Source organism: Ostrinia nubilalis, chromosome 1 (genome assembly GCF_963855985.1).
Source record: "Ostrinia nubilalis chromosome 1, ilOstNubi1.1, whole genome shotgun sequence".
NCBI classification, from domain to species: Eukaryota; Metazoa; Arthropoda; class Insecta; order Lepidoptera; family Crambidae; genus Ostrinia; species Ostrinia nubilalis.
This window is the reverse complement of record NC_087088.1, coordinates 18,262,373-18,279,779: the sequence shown is the minus strand read 5'-3', so window position 1 is coordinate 18,279,779 and position 17,407 is coordinate 18,262,373. Positions and strand designations below refer to the sequence as shown.

Below are 17,407 nucleotides of genomic sequence, written 5' to 3'. Positions count from 1 at the left end.
ATTTTCCATCAGGTAAGTTAAGTTGCAGGCCAAGAGCTTCCTGATTGTGCATTTAAAACATATCATTCCAAAGTACTTATCGGTTTTAGAACCTGCTGTATAAAATTACACTGTTCCCAGGATGTAGGGTAACGCGAAAGGTGCCTAGCTTAATTTGTAACACAAATTCTGACAAGCTGAGTAACGTGTATTCTATAGTAACGATATAAGGAGGTATTGTGCCCCCTATTTGTTTTGCTTCTGTACCTACTTTAAACACGATACGACCTACAAACTTTCAAGAAGAGAGCGTATAACACCTTAACACTAGAAGTGCGGAAGATTACGACCCCCCTAAAAGCGCCGCTGGGTCAATTTTGTCCCAGCATATATTTTGTAACATTTTTTAGTTTCAGGCATGAATATTATGGTTAAAACTATTTGTAGTAACCTTAAAAAAAGGTTTATCTATGTAGTTAAATCAATATGTACTTATTTCTTTAAAAATATAAATGTATTCAATTTTAATTTTGAATTATTAAAAGTCAGATATTTTTGGTTTCATTTAAAAATAGTCACATATTACGTGGTGTTATACTGTATTAAAATAATGAAATTACTACTTTAACTAGTCATTATTATTTTTAAAGGAAAAATAAATATCTTACAAATAATAGTGCACATTTTGCACAAAGTTTTTTTGTATGGTTTTTTGTCTCTCTGGTGTACTATGTGTTTAGGAATTTTATAGGTATGGTTATTTTTCTGTTATCTGTACACAAACAGTGAAGTTTTTTACCAATTACAATGAAAAGTATGTACGTTTAATTTTCAAAATTTTATAAGTCTCACATTTTAAAAATGTATCAAATCATACAATGTATGAACTGGCTTATGTCTAGAAGCCACCTTCCTACTAATATTATAAATGTAAAAGTTAATAAATATTGATGAATTGAAGGATGGATGGACTGATGAATGGATAGGAAGGATGAATGGGTGGATATATGCCTGGAACTTAAATTAAGTGAGTATGGATTCATGGTTAGATCGATGGATGTTTTTTCACTCTTTTACGCAAAAAATACTAAGCCGATCTTAATAAAACTTTGCAGTTTTATTGTTAATACTTCAGAATTACATAATATACGGTATAATTTAAAATAATATTCAGTTATTTGGTCAAAAACCAACGATAAGTGTCAAGAAATTAGGTCTTTCTATGATAAACTTAATTTCTCACGGGTGAAGTCATAGGCAAAAACTAGTACAATATATTTACATTTCTGCATTGTCACGACTCACCTAAACTCTCCTCACCTCTCTACTTTCGTATCTCCTCGAAACAAGGACTCTTCATCGAATTATTGTGGCAAATACCAGGGTGGGACAAAAATGACCCAGGGGCGCTTCTAAGTAAAACCGATTTTTAAAAATGTTATATTATCAAAAACATTAAAAAATGATAAAATTATATAAATCAGTAAAAGTCAAAAAGTTTCATGGACTTTCGTTGAAAAATAAAAAAGTTAGAGACGATCAAACTCGCGAGTGGGACAAAAATGGGACGGCGGCCTTTCTAGTGTTAAAGGCCGGCAACGCACCTGTAACGCCCCTGGGACTACGGGTGTCTTTGGGCGACGGTAATCATTTACCATCAGGTGATCCGTCTGCTTGTTTGCCTCCTGTCCCATAAAAAACAGGTACAGATAAGTAATGCGTTTTTTACGTAAGAAGTAACAATATTAATAACAAAATACTTTCTGTGGTCGATCTTTGAACTCCCTTCGCTCGGGTTTGGAATTTGGAATTTTTTTATTATCAGTTGTAACATTTAGGGTTGAGATGCCTCGTGCTTGTCTATTGAAGCTTGAGTCAATGGATCTACAATTTTTAAAGAGTTTTTAACACTATTTCAATTAAAAACTACTTTCATCCTAAAAAAAGGTTTCATTACAACAGTAGGACTGTTTTATTAGATATTGGATCTTTGCGTAAATATTGCTTTTTCAATCAATACAACGGCGGATTTTTCAAGAACTTTAACTACTGGAATAAAACCTTTGAGCTTTGACACCAAGGAAAGGTGTAGTGTAGCCTTCCAATGAAAGCCTAAAGGGCTAGGCGACTACAAGTTAACAAGCTCGCAACTATTACTTTTATAGAAGAAAGTGTTTTTCCTGTCGTTCAACTCATATTACTTTTATTATTTAGATGCTTTGTAGGTATTAATTATAGATTTTGTCACAAATTCAAATATTTATTTGCACAATAAAATTTGGTTAAGTAAAAGTATTTACTGGGTGCTACTTTTCAGCCTAACCAATAATATGAAATCACGAAAAAATATTCATCAATTTGGAAAAGCCAATAAATAAAAGAATTTGAATAAGCCAAACAAGCATAGAAGGTAATAATAATGCATAGTTAGTAATGTAATTAATAGAAGCTGAAAAAGGTGACTAGAGCCCGTTTTCACCATCAATCCCTAATTTTTAAGTGAAAAAAAATTCGTGTTACCCTATGGTAACTATGGGTCACTTAAAATTTTGGGATTGATGGTGAAAACGGGCATGAGTTTCTTCTACCACATCTTCTCAGCACCATCCCATATTTTGTCCCGAAGTAGGGCAAGCATATTTGGGACGTGAATAAGTGCACTGAAATGGGCCTATTACTAAAAAAAATTCATTAGGAAAAACCATAATTTAATTGTGTGTTTTGGTTGCAAAAAAAAAAATCCATACAACAAAAATAACAAACTCCGACAATCACAGCATAATTCACTCGTGTGCATCAGATTGCTAAGGCCCCCCGAGCAATAACGACCGAGATTGTCGTTACGACTAGTCGTTTACTAAATTGTTCCGACAAATAGATGACATTCGCGTTTACGTCTCGTGACGATGATTTGACTGAGCGCTCGGAAGATGTACTCGGTGCGTTAAGTAGATTGCTGTACTTTAACGCGGTAAAATATTCAATTTGTAAAAACAGCAAGCAATTTTGAATTCGAGATCAAATACTAAATCCTGTAGTGGTAGAGTCGATTAAACCTAGGCGCAGACCATCGATTTTTCGTCGGCCGATAGTTTAGTCGGGCAGTTGATTAGTATGGGCATGTATGGAAGTGCGCACATTACACCGATTCGATTTGGCCGATTCTTCATATAATTTAGAATCGGGCACAACTATCGTCCAACTAAAAATCGGTGATCTGCGCCTAGTCTAAAGGGCTCTTTCTCAAGAGACCTTTCCATTTTTGCTGGAACTGTGTGCTTACCATGAGTTTACGTTAGGTGTGCTCGCTAGCGAGTACGCCAAAAAATCTATGAAGATTTAATTTCCTGAAAGTAGCCGCTAGCGCTGCACAATATGTCATACATTTATTGTCATTTTTTTACGCAGTCGCTAGCGAGCACACCTAACGTAAACTCATGGTAAGCACACAGTTCGAGTAAGGTAAGGACACTGTTTTTGTAGGATCAAGAAAAATCGATTTTCGAATTTGGGATTCGATTTTCAAACACACGAGTCCAATTTGCGGGATCCTGCATTACTGGATCCCACAAAAATGGATTTCAGTGGTAAATGGTCCTTAAATTTAATCGAGTAAGTGATAATAATACAGGGTGTATGTATACTGTATATTATAAAATTACTAGCTGTGCCCGCGAACCTGTTTTCGCAACATTTTTCATTGTTGCTCTGCTCCTATTGATCGTAGCGTGATATTGTATAGCCTATAGTCTTCCTCAATAAATGAGCTATTTAACACTGAAATAATTTTTCAAATCGGACCAGTAGTTCCGGAGATTAGCGCGTTCAAGTACCTAAACAAACAAACACTTCAGCTTTATAATATTAGTATGGATGTGGTTCAGGGGACATAAGGTTTGACGGAATACACGTAAAGTATGATCAGTCGTCTCGTGAATAGCACCCGAGGGAACTGGCGGAAGATCTAGCACTTAAGTAGTACTTGGTGGCTGTTAAGTGCCATTTACCAAGAACTTCCAGTAACTATAATTCACATTTCACAGTTCACTTTGCAGAATTAGTAGTTAATGCATATCCTTTGCATGAGAAAACATAATATAAAAAACATAACATAACTCGCAAGTTTTAATGTGTTCTTTAAACTCTTTAAATAGGTAGTTAACATATTAATTAAACACACAAAATCACTTAACCTAAAGAGTTAAGTCTGAAATATGTCAAGGTCTTATACAAAATACACCTACCATTATCTACCCTGTTTTAAATATGATAATTATTTAGGTAGTAATTAACGTGTTTTGTCACAAATACCGCTAAAGTCTTTTAAAAGCCTTGAGCCTGCATCTAATTTGCAATGATAAAGTATTCCGCTTTCGGTGGGCCTTTTTAAATTAATTTACTGAATTAAGCGTGGAGATGACTGTACCGAATTATAATTAAGGTCATCTCCAGTTCCGGAGTAATGTAATGATTCTTTTTCCTTCGATAATACATTTTTGATTGAGGCAAAAAGTGAACATCTTTTAATCGATGGATCGGCCTCGGAAAATTGTGAGGTTATCGACTCTACCTATTTTTCTGCAGAATCTCTATTAGACCACCTCTCTTCTTTCTTCAAGCTTTTTAATTGATTTATGAAGGGCAAGTGTGCAAGTCTCTGATACCACACAAATATAAATAAAACCAAATTCTATCATGATCACCGATCGTAAAGAACAAAGTTCAAACGTTTATTCAGTATGAACAAGATAGAGCAAAGGTTGATTTAAATATAGATGAGCGTATTGTATTAAGTTTCATGAATATTGTATTCGTATGAAATATACTTACTTAAATACACCAGACAACAAAATGATTTTTTTATTTGAATTTGATTAGATGTGACTGCATTGACAAATAGTTAGACTAATTTAATTTGCTAAGTAATCAATTACTTTGAATCATAGTATGGGGTGGTTGACCTCTAGCATATCTTGAATGCCATATCAAAATGCGTACGTAATTAGAATCTAAACAATTGAGTAAGCAAACTTATTAAATCAATGTACATTGTACATTGACAATAGCACGAGTGGAGAATTCGTCAGTGCGGCCTAAACTACTTTTGGGGTTACAATATTATTTCACTGATACATGGTAGAGATTCATACAAATAGTACCATCTAAGCCTGCACAAAAGATCGCAATGGGGCGAGGTGAGGTGTGGTGTGGCCCTATATGTATAAGATAAGCCAGCTGAAAATCGGCGCCTTTTTCAGTTAGAATTCAGTGGTTCCCAAACTTATTTAGTCTACTGCCCACTTTGAGAATAAATTATTTTTTAGCGCCCCCCATTTTTGTAGTCAACAGTCGAGCTCAGTCGATGTCTAAGAGTCTTCCTAGTAGATGACGCCTCCCAAGCCTCTACACAACGTCCCGATTTTTTTTCTGGGTCTCTTACCGCCTCCCTTTAAGCCTGCAGCGCCCACAAGGGGGCGTTATCGCCCACTTTGGGAAAGACTGAGTTAGATCTACATATTATTATATTCGGGATCTATCTGTCAGGTAAGTAGGTTCGTAACAAATTATATCAGCAGGTGAGGAACAAGATATAAACCTTTTTACAGACAAAAAGTAGAAAACAAAATTGAAATGGAATATTACTCTTTATTGACTCATAAATCAATTAATTATCTGCATCCATGTTATTGTATCCAGTGATTGTTGTGTCTCGTAGGTAAGTTATTAGGTATAGGTTACGTCATACCGACTATTAAAGTTCATTAAAATTATCTTTAGAACCCTATCAGATGTTGGTAAAGTTCTTATTTCCTTACCGACACTGATAGCTGGAAAATCCCCGATATTATTTGCTCACCATTTTAAATGTTACGTTTTTATGTGCATTTTCATTTAAAATCGAAGTGCAAATTAGTCTCTACATAAGAGACATATTTATAATGGCGTTACAAAGATAGACTTTGTACTACCTAAGATAGGAAACTCATATTGAGATTTCCATTTTAGTCATTCAGTAAGAAGTTTTAAGTAGGTACCTAAAATTGGTCACACATTAGACGTAATGTGTACCACGAAATTTGTAATTGATTTACCATTTAGGAAGTAACAAAAAACTTGTTATTGTATACTTTTATCCTTATTGTGAATAACATGAGTTTTTTTTACATAAGACTAGGGTTATTTTATCTATATTTACGGTACCGTAGTAGGTACCTATTCTATCTTCGAAGCTATCTTCTTAGATCGGCATTCATATCATCATCATCATCATTTCAGCCATAGGACGTCCACTGCTGAACATACGCCTCCCCCAATGATTTACATCTTGATCGGTTGGTAGTGGCCTGCGTGCAGCGCCTTCTTGCTACCTTTATGATGTCGTCGGTCCACCTTGTGGGTGAACGTCCTATGCTGCGTTTTGCAGTACGCGGCCTCCAATCAAGAACGTTGCTGCTCCATCGGCCGTCAAATCGGCCGACGTTCATATGATATTGGTTATATTGTAAAGTACTGAATCAAATCATAATATCTAAGAGTCGTCTCAATTTCTACTTGAGAAATCTCTTATTTTTGTTTCTTTACCCCTTTAATCATTCCAAGTTTAAGTTCTTCACTTGTTTCCGTCAATAAGACAGCTGTATTAGTACACGACAAACAGCCAAGTGGGTATTAATTTTAACTTGGGCCTGTTTGGGTTGTTTTGTGCCCCAGAGGTCAAAGTTTATAATTGTAATACTGAAATGTTAATCAGAAACTCTGAGCCAATCCCCAAGTTTGATAAGCAAATATGCATTAGTATTGTCGGATGGTGCGTGAGCGGGAGTGTCTACGGACGCAGCGAGTCAAGATAGATTGGTACCATAGAGATCTGAGATGCCAACTAATGCGCTGAGTTCAAAACCCAGTGTCGCATTGGAAATTCACACACACAAAGTAATAAAAATAAAAATCATACGTCGCGAAGAGTGTGTGTCATGCACACATCGCATTTAGAGCTACTATTCGTTCGCATACCATGGTACGTATCTGCCCTATAAGTGCCTATTCACTTTTGCCTTGAAAAGGCCCGGATTATAATGTTCTGGAAAGACAGAAAGCACATTTACATGCACATTTTTAATATGGGTCTTATAATTTGGTGTTGGGGGCTTTTGGCGCCGTATTAAAAGGCACTTAAATCGTGCCTACACAACATTCAACAATCAATTATGTTGAGTACGTGCTAAACAGTAGATGCGATTATGCGACTTTATCTTAACTGGCCAGCGATAAAGAACTGCTGATTTGTAGCTTACTGTAGAGACGACAGCACACATCTATGTAGTGGAAACCGATACTACTTTGCAGCAAAAACTTAATTAAATAAAAACATATCAGGTGAGATGATTCCTCGTTGTGGATAAAAAATGAAGAGTCATTTATTTATTATGACGTAAAATAAGCCAAGGATTTATTTACTTTTTCCTTTCACTGTGCGAAAACTAGACACAATAGCAAAACAATTGACCGCACCGTGACCCACATGCAGTTCACTGCTCTGTCAACGTAAATCTTCAGGGCAACCTCGCTCCGTCATAGTTCGCATTTTAAGTAGAGTGCAAAAGCAATAAAATAAGTACTAATATGGATAATAGATGGCGCTGTGCTTCGTTAGCTCGCGCTAACATTTGGGCCTTACATAGGTATAGCATCTGTAAATGTGTGCTTACCAGGTTAGAGCTTTCGCTCAATTTCAATAAATGAGCTGTTGCCTCTAGCATAGTGTTTATGTTACCATGCCACCTCGCTAAAGCTGCAGGATTTCACACTCCCTGAGTGAAATTATTACCAAGAACATGCCCATACTACATAAAAAATATGATTAACTTAAGATGCAGGCCAAGAGCTTCTTGAAGAGTGATTTGTCATTTCAAGGTTACCAATTGGTGCTCGCTTCAAGAGCAGACTCACCCTAAGGACTTGTATTAAAGCTTGCTTACAGACTTGACGATCTTAGTTTGTTTTTACTTTGTGACTTAGACAATGTAAAGTAATAATCCCCTCTAAAACTAGTAGTTAGTTTACATTCTCAATTTTAGTTTCATTTTGTCATTATAATAGTCGTAGAACTAATTTCAGCACTAGACTCAAACTTTACAAGCTTTATTGGTAGAATTTCAATGAGTTTTGAACTACGTTTAATGTACGTAATGTATATGAGTCATGCTAATGTTTACATCGTATTCTAGCTGATTTCTTAATTCAATTTACAGTATCAAAATAGTATCAAAACGTGTGTTATATTAGCACATTTTATTTTTGTAAGCAGCCTCAGAAAATATTCTACTCTACCTGTGTTATGATTGTGTTGTGAACCTTATTTAGAATATCCTCGTTCTAAACGAGCCCTTTAAATTGTGATGAAAAAATCTGCTATCCTCAGGCAAAGGTGCAACGAAATAAATTAGTTCTCAGATTGAATTGGTAAATATGACGTCATAAGTTGTTATTGCTATAAAAAGTAGAATTGCTTGTGTTAGCCAAATTCATTATCAAAGAATAGATCAACAACAAAAATAAAATGGTCATTCCGAAGAAACGACGCGTCCGCGCGATTTAAATTTGTACAACGCCATCTATTTGCAACTAATCGAAACCAAGGCACCCAGTACTCGAGTCTACAATATCAGCTGGCCACTTGCCCAATAAACCAGCGTACTCCAGTTTCCAACTGGAATTTGCATAAAGTAGCATTCCAGTCGCACGGGATTATCCAAACTGCTGGCCACCAGGATATGTAAATCATGGACAGGTAGCGCAACTTTGGAAAATTATCAACTTATTCGTTTTCCATTGCTAATACAAGAGTAACTTTCGCTTGTGGATTCACATGATAATTTTCGTGCCGTAAATTTTGCCTAACAGCTAATATGGTTTGGTGGTTCGCGTACCAGCTGAGGTTGTGGTTTTAGTCCCATGAGGGGTTTATTAAATTCAGTTTCGAAATGTTCGAAATCTGCCCATAATTTATTAATATTTATAATCCCTCAGAATGTACAGTTAGGCATCTACGAGTAAATAGTGAGGAAAAGGTAATGAGTAAAAGGAATATCAAACGAACTGATAACTCTACCATACCATAAGCATTTTTTTAGCAAAATTAGTTGCAAAAAACAAACATCGACACATTTCGGCTTTATTTATGCACTCCTATTGTAAGTTTTTTTGTAGCATGCTTGATTTGAATTCTTACTGGGTAGAATCTGACTCAACATCGTCTTAACAATGAGGAAAAGATTCGTAAAAATTAGGACTGCCGACCCCTCTTCATGCCGGGCAAGCAAGCACAATTTATTTTTACTTGAAGAGAACAAAATCTTAGATACTTTCGCTTACTGTGGTATTCTATAAGAAGACGAAACCAACTACAAACAAAGCCCTTCTTATCCTCGTATGCGTTCCTAAAATCAAGCAATCTATTCTTAATCTTTCACATTGGCTTGTCTTATGCAAGTTTGCTTATTTTAGACTGCATTTCACATCTTGAGAGACAAACTTAAATAAAGCAAAAACATAAGCATTTAACAATGATACCACGATGAACAATCCCTGCTTAACGAAAGCCGAACTTGCGATTTAAGAAAGATTTTTATTAAGCACACGAGATTCAGTAATCTAGAAAACTAGAATGAACCTAACTGAATGTCAGAAGTTTGAAGACTTTTCATGGAAAATAAATTAAAAAGGTTCTGTATCTGCTTCTACGTGTTTTCTTCTCCTTCCAGCTTTATATTATTGGACGTAGGTAAGTACTGGAATTTCCTGTGAACTTCAGTATAGTTAAATGCCTAACTAGGCGTATCATAATATCAAACTACGTGATTCATACTTGCATTGCAATGCGTTTGGTTTAGTGCGAGGTTTACGTGTCCTGTGTGTCATCTTAGCACTACGTGATGCGCAATCGCATGATATTATTTTTCATAGGAGTCTGAGTTGTCAGCTACTTTAATTTTGAATTTAGAAATTATGAAAAAAGATAGACTTTTAGATACTTAGGCTGAGTTGCACCATCTAACTTTGACCGTAACGTTAACGATACCGGTGTTTTTTGTATGGATTTTTAACGTTTGTCAAAGTTAAAGTACCTACTATCGGCCACAGTGTTACTATCCGTAACCTTTTTGCTCTTGCTCTCATCAAATGGCGATTCTTTGCGATAGAACGAGACGACATGACCGGCAATGAGCCGGCAATACAATTTTTATTGGATACATAATACAATGGAAAATCTTCCAGACACCCTACTAGACAAAGGAAAATTGGTTTGAAATAACAAAACTACTTATTAGGGTGAATCGGTGAAGAATATCAAAACCCTTTGTTTAACTATAATATTCAATAAATATAATATTTATCATCATAAATACATTTATTGATAAGTATATCAATAAAACATCAATGCAATATTAACATAGCTCCTCCGATGGCCTGAGGGCGGGCTATTTCTCGCTGTACCTATAAAATAAGTAGGTATGTTTCGCCTTTTGTACGTAATCGTGCCAAAAATGTAAGGGCTTGTACACATAAACGCGATTGGACATCGTGCTAAGACGCGGCGTCGTTTCCCGATGCGACTTCGTATTGTGAGAATCTATGGGAGCTCACAGACGAGTGAATAGGCATCTTTTTATGTTTTTTTTTATGTTTAAAGTAAGGTATTTGAAAACTTCAACATTCCATATTTATTAGTGTGGTGCAGTGTTGAAAAACGATTCTGCAGGCTTACTTTACAAAAATCATTTCAAAGCATGATAATTAGTCGGATAAGTAACTCTACCCACGAAAAAGGATTATTCCACTTTGTTCACCTGGGTAAAGAAAGTGGAATTTTTAGTGTCCTCATTTCACCCGGAACCATCACCCAGGTGACCGCCTAAACTTAACTAAAGGTGAACAGATGCGAAAACCAGGGTGAATTAATTCGTAGGTAAACAAAGCCTGAGTGAAATGGTTTCGAAGTGAAGTCCTCCATCGCGTTCGGTCTTGAGCTATGTGTTTGATCTCGCTCCAAGTCTTGCCGATCTTCTTCGCCTTCGAAGTGTAATAAGGACACTAAAAATTCCACTTTCGTCACATAGGTGATATCAAGTGAAAAAATATTGAGTCATTTTGATGTACATAAGATTAATGAAATGTATTTGTAAGGAAAGTATACTTTAATGATCCTTTATTACCTGAGTTGTCGTTTTATTGCATAAGTAAGTACACGTTTGTTTTTACAGTTATTGTAGGCCAATTAGTCACACAAATTCAACAGTCATACCTACACCTTATCAATGTAATGACTAAGGAAGGAAATAAAAAGTACATTCTAGAAACTTTGAAATATTGACTACTTTGTGTGTTAGGTACACTTTAAAGAAAAGCCCGAAAGTAAATCCATATCTTCATAATCATTTCAAGATTTAGTTTTGATTTTTGATGGTAGGTTGGTACGTATATTGTTTTTTATAAATGGGAAAAGTTTGGAATATGTGATGTGGAGCTCTATAAGCTATAAAATTACAACCTCATCTTATTTATCGTATCTTTGAAAGACAAGGTTATTTGCGATGTCCACTAAGTATTTAACTGAAGACTTTATATATTTTTTTATTTAACACATTTTTACATTTTGCACTAAGTCAGGAAACGTCTTGTATTTCAAAGGTCAGCATCACAAAGTAACCAATAATGACAAGAGAGTTGGAAATTGCCTTATTATTTTGCTTATAATCTAACTGCTAGGACCCGGAGGCAAAATTGTAAGCTAGCAAGATTTTATTGGATAAGTTTGATATTAACTTGACGGAAATAAAAGTATCTGTACTCTTATTTATGAGTAATAAAGATAAACCGTGTGTAATTATGATTATTCATCCAATAATGAGTCATAGAACTCTTTGTTTAGTTATGAACATAATTTAGAATATACATAATATTAATTTAGATAGGAATTCATTATTTCTTAAACTTACGAATTCATTCTGACGTCAATGTCTTTGACATTTCCTTGGTCAATAGAATGAATAATTTTATTTTATTGAAATCAGTTTATTTCATAAAAACCTTAACAAATTGTATGTTATAACGAAGAATCTCTCAATTGTTTGTTATCCTGCTGCTGTTTGACATCCCGTTTATTAGTAGGTATACGTTTTTCGGTGTCAAAAAATAGATCCATTCGAATTTAGAATTAGAATTTAAAACACACACTTATGTGTTTACACAAAATTTAAGTTTTGCGAGATTATGTTTTAATGGATGCCGCACAATATAGGTAGTTAGTGACATAATATGGATAATAAGACTACTACACACCTCAAGATAAACGAAGAAGATGAATATTCCTAAAAGCCATACAATTTGTATCTGAACAGAGACGATTCCCACGAAAATATGGAATAGCAGGAGATTTCCCCAAACACGCCTGTGATTCTTGCCTCAAGAACAACTGTTTCCGAGATGTTGTTTAAACAAACAGACATGGCTATTGTGTTTTGTATAACAGCTGATTCATGGCAGGGTATCACGTAGAAATAATCAGATCGTGAGGAAGAAAATGAGTTAATTCGCGACGATCGAGGAGAACTCTAGAAGGCTCAAGGTCGGATTATGTTGAGCAAAGATTAGTTTGTTGTAGATGAAAGTGCAGATGCGACAGTCATGTTTATGCCTACGATTCCATTTTTGTTTGTTTTTGTATGTACCTACGATTATTCGAGTATATTCAAAGATTCAAGTTTAATCTGTAAACTTTCAGTGTCTCTATTATTTCCATAATATACAAAAGATAAGGAGTGTGACACGTAGACCCAACTGAATATTGATAACCATTTAAAATGGTTATATAGATAGAATTTCGATTTAAAAATACTTCACGTATAACATCTTGTATAGTCTATAATGTTTGCCAGTATTTTTAGCAGCCTACTCTTTTTGCTTAGTCTAAAATTTGACTGATATAATTCCTAGTAAGCGTGATAGGCCCTAATGCAACTTATCGGAAATAAATAAAAATTAATTTAGGTTAGTAGAAATACTAGCCTAAATTACCTACTCGTAGTAGGTATCTAATCAAATTCCTTCCTTTAGAACCAGTACCTACATTCAATATTTTTACCGACTGGTAGTTCTGTACCAAATATTCTAGAACCGGCCGGCGTCAGTGCGGCGGCCAGTGATGCGCTTACGCACCTCCCCACCTCCTCTATATAGCCTTCGGCGGCCGCGCCGGCCTCAGTTCACGCAACCGTACAGCCGCGAGCACACGTCAGACATGTTCACCACGCGCCTCCTGGCGGTCGCCGCCGTCCTGGCAACTGTTGCCGCGATACCCACAGACAAACCCAGTGTCCCGCAACCGGTCACCACAATCACAGACGGAGACGTCGACGATGCACCCTGGTTCAGCTTCCCGCTCTTCGGAAACCTCTTCGCGCCCCTCTGGAGGCTATTCCCGCACTTTTCCGAAATCGGCCCCAGAATCGTCGCCGATGACAACAAATTCCAAGTCATCGTCAACGTCAAGGACTACAAAAAGGACGACCTGAAAGTCAAGGTCAAAGGTGACTTCATCTTCGTGCAAGGATCTCACGAGGCCAAGCAGGACGACAGAGATGTCTACGCGAGCCAGTTCTTCCACACCTACACCCTTCCTGTCAACTCCAGCGGGTCAGATGTTACTGCTGAACTCACCAGCGACGGATACTTGGTAGTCAGTGCTCCTATTAGCACTGCAGCTGAAAAACCCAAGGACTCAGACCGGGAAGTGCCCATCGTTGAGACTGGTGCCCCTTACCAGAAAGAAGAGGCCCCATTGACAACTGTGCAGCCATCGGAACCCGAAGACGACCGAAAGGAGCCCACGACGCCCTCCGAACGAGAGGATGTGACAGAAAAGGACAACGTCATACCACACGGAAACGAAATCCCGCTCTAAAGTGATATTTAGTTCTAAGTATTTAATGGTAAATCAGTATTGTAATAAATATTTTTTATTTAAAGCCAGTGTTTTGATCGCATGTCGGAATGCTGAGTTTTTCTCGTTGCTATGAATGCGAGATGTGCGTTAGACGTGTGCTCGTATGTGGAGAACAATAGAGCCGGCCTTTTGTTTTTTTACGCAACGGTTAGTAGTACGCAGGTGAAAACAAGTTTCAACTCAGTGGCTGAAATATTAATATTTATTCGAACTTGAGCTCGACCTAGATTTTCAGTAGTCTGTAGAGTTTGAGAACTTTTAAATTCAAAATGATAAATGTTGGGATAGTTTCTAAGGAAAAGCCACCATTCGCTTTTACTTTTATTGGGGAAGCGAGTCCTTCGACTGAGTTGTTTTGGTTCATTCAATTATTCTGTGAATACTTAAGTTTATTACTCACCTCTTTCTTCTCCAAGTGGTAGATCTGAAAACAAAACAATCGGCATTAATTTATAATAGTACTAAATAAGTTTTTAAACAATGAAAAAGTTATTCTTTAGTCTTATTAGGTTTTTATAGGGTTTAAATCAGAAAAGTACATTGAAGCGTATCGATAAAGTCAATTGATTTGTTTCGTCTTCAAATTGGAAGTTTTTACATCATTCGAGAAAATGTTATTGTTTCTTTCACCGTTCATTATAATATTATGCCATTGTTCCACACACGTATTATTTTATAAGTTTGGTTGCTAATTGAAATGAGATAAGTAAGTGAATGGTGAATTATAGTTAGGTATTTGATATCAGATTTTTTCAGAAGTCAGCATAGATATATTTTCATGCCGTTTCCGTCTTAATAAGCCAATGAAAAAGTATCTGAATAATTAGGAAGTGAGCATGTTTCCAAGGAAAATAAGGTAGGTACATTTATTTATATCATTTTTTCTAACTTCTACACGTGCCTTCACTCAATTAGATTTCAGTTCAGCACAGACAAAGATTTTTGTAAAACAAGCAAAGAAAAGTTAGTCTATGTTCTTCATCAAAGTTCAACCTTTGTTTATCGACATTTATCTAAATTCTTTCAGCGATTTTCACGTGAAATGATACAAACAATCAGTGTTTTGCTTCGCCTATAACATATCATCAGTTGCGGTTAATGGATCATCAATTTAGAGTAATTTAGACTTTACAATACATGAATTTCAAAGCAACAGAGATCATAATGGTCGATAAAATCTGTTTTGTTGCAATACAAATAGTATACCATCACTTTGTACTACCATTTAATTGATACTTAACAGAGCGGAAACATAAATATGTTACTAATGTTATTTTGTAATAACGTATCACCTGATTTGTAGTAAATTTTATAGATACTAATTAATTAGGAAAGAGGTTATAAAATCTTAATAGTACGTTGTGACTTCATTGTTACAACACGATAAGAAAAGAAGAAAAAAATATTATGTTAAAAATAGCTACTTGACATGAAATCCATTAAAAAAAAAATTATCTTCTTGAAATGGGGGATCATGTTGGTAAAGTTTGACACCAAGTATCAGATACGAGAGTTTAACTTAAATTATGTGATATTATACGTTTCCCAGAACAATACAAGCCTATAATAAGATTTTAAACTTTCGCGTTCCATTTGAACTAAAATAGTAAGACACGGGTCTTAACACGACGTTTATTATTGAGTTACATTACATTACATCGCAGCCGAAACATCAAGCCGTGAGTACATAATGTAACTTGCCTAACAAGCCTTTATTCTACTTTAAACATATTTCCAAGACATCAAAGAATGCAGCCTATTTCCCTTCGCTAATATACAACTAATTATGCCACAACCTACATTTATGTCAAAAACAATTTAGTCTGAACCAAGAATGGGCAAATTTGTAGTCATAACAAGTCACCCACTTAAATTGTAATTCCACGCGTCAAAATTAGCACGAAACTCAGTTGGGAATTCATAATTAGATTACACCTAAAACAGTTATTTGACTCTAGCTTAGAGCTGAGAACTTCGTGAGGCATTCACTAGGATTTAGTTTTCAAATAGGACATGGAAAATAACTTTATATTGTCATTTGGTACCAATAAATATTTCTTCTTCCCATTTTTAGTGCGATAATAATAATAAATAATAATAATAAATATCCTTGGACATTTTTACACTGCGCCTCTAGTCCCAAACTAAGCTAAGCTTGTACTATGGGTACTAGACGACATAATAATTTTTGAATGGTGTTTTATTGGCAGAAGAGAGAGTAAGTGCTTTTTAAAAGCCTATCTTCAAATTAAATGAGTATAATGCGGTTTTTTTGGAGCATACTAATTTTAAAATTCAATTGCAATTAATATACTAGTTCGATTGCATTTTTTTTCTACTTATAAAAGTGTCCGTACGTTAGGTAAATGCATGTTCGTTTTAACATCTCCTTGCCATATTAAAACTGTTATAATAAATGTATTCTTAGTCAGTAAATAACTGTTAGTTATTACAACAATATGCATGATATTAAATAGGTATAAGAGGAAATTAAGATGCATTATAATGTTTTATTCATTTTTATGCAGAGCCTGTCTCACGATCAATAAGTAGGTATTGTTTATCGCACACATCACGATCTTTTTTTTTACGCATAACCAGGCAGGTATTTGACCACAATCGCACCTGATGTTAAGTGGGATGCAGTCTAGGATGGTACGAGTACATTATCTGCCCTGTAAGTGCCTATTCACTCTTTACATAATAAATATTTATCTTCCGTTCGGTAAGTATAAGCTAGACGGATTGAACAGTTTCAAGGGTCATCACTTTGTCTGTCTATTCTAGTTTTTATGAAGTCACGGTTCAAAGTCAAGGCCATGGAATACAAGTCATTATTGAGTCATCAATTACGCGCATTTAACCCTTTGACTTAGACGTTAGACTATAAAACTATATTTATCTGATATCTTGTTACCTCAATTAAGCTTAGCTTAACTGGGACTAATAGCTGTGCTAATAGTAAGTAAGTAGGTACCTAAGTAGTAGTAACTTTGGATTTTGACTCTCCTTCCATATCTTTGCACGCTTTTATGAGTATTACAATAGTTTTCTGAAGCCACGGAACGAAAAGTATTTCTTCAAAATCTTTACGTGTCCCTAAGAAAAAGGGTTTCGACTGACGCGTCATGACGTCAGACAGAAAACGAATATTGCTATTTAAACTTTTGAGACAGAACCCTAAAAATAAAAACTAAGAACTTTAATGAGCAATTAGCATCCAAATCTGACAAAAAATATCGTGCAACTTCAATTTATTATTATTATCGTCTGATGCTTTCGATTTAATGGCTTGGAAAACCCCACAAAACCTATATTTAAGTAGGTTTTAATCGTGAGATCACGTCCAAAAATAAGGTTGTTTTTCGAAGCAATTAGAAAAGCGAGCAATAACTGGTTTTGTACTCAAAGGCAGTGCAAGGC

At 35.5% G+C, this 17,407-nt stretch overlaps 1 protein-coding gene across 1 annotated transcript; it reads left to right on the top strand.

Moving 5' to 3' along the window:
* The first annotated feature begins 13,233 nt into the window (after positions 1-13,233).
* Positions 13,234-14,006, top strand: LOC135076556 (alpha-crystallin A chain-like). Its single transcript, XM_063971003.1, has one exon. It carries the CDS (start codon positions 13,280-13,282, stop codon positions 13,940-13,942), a length of 663 nt encoding a protein of 220 aa, XP_063827073.1. The 5' UTR covers positions 13,234-13,279; the 3' UTR covers positions 13,943-14,006.
* The last annotated feature ends 3,401 nt before the right edge of the window (positions 14,007-17,407 follow it).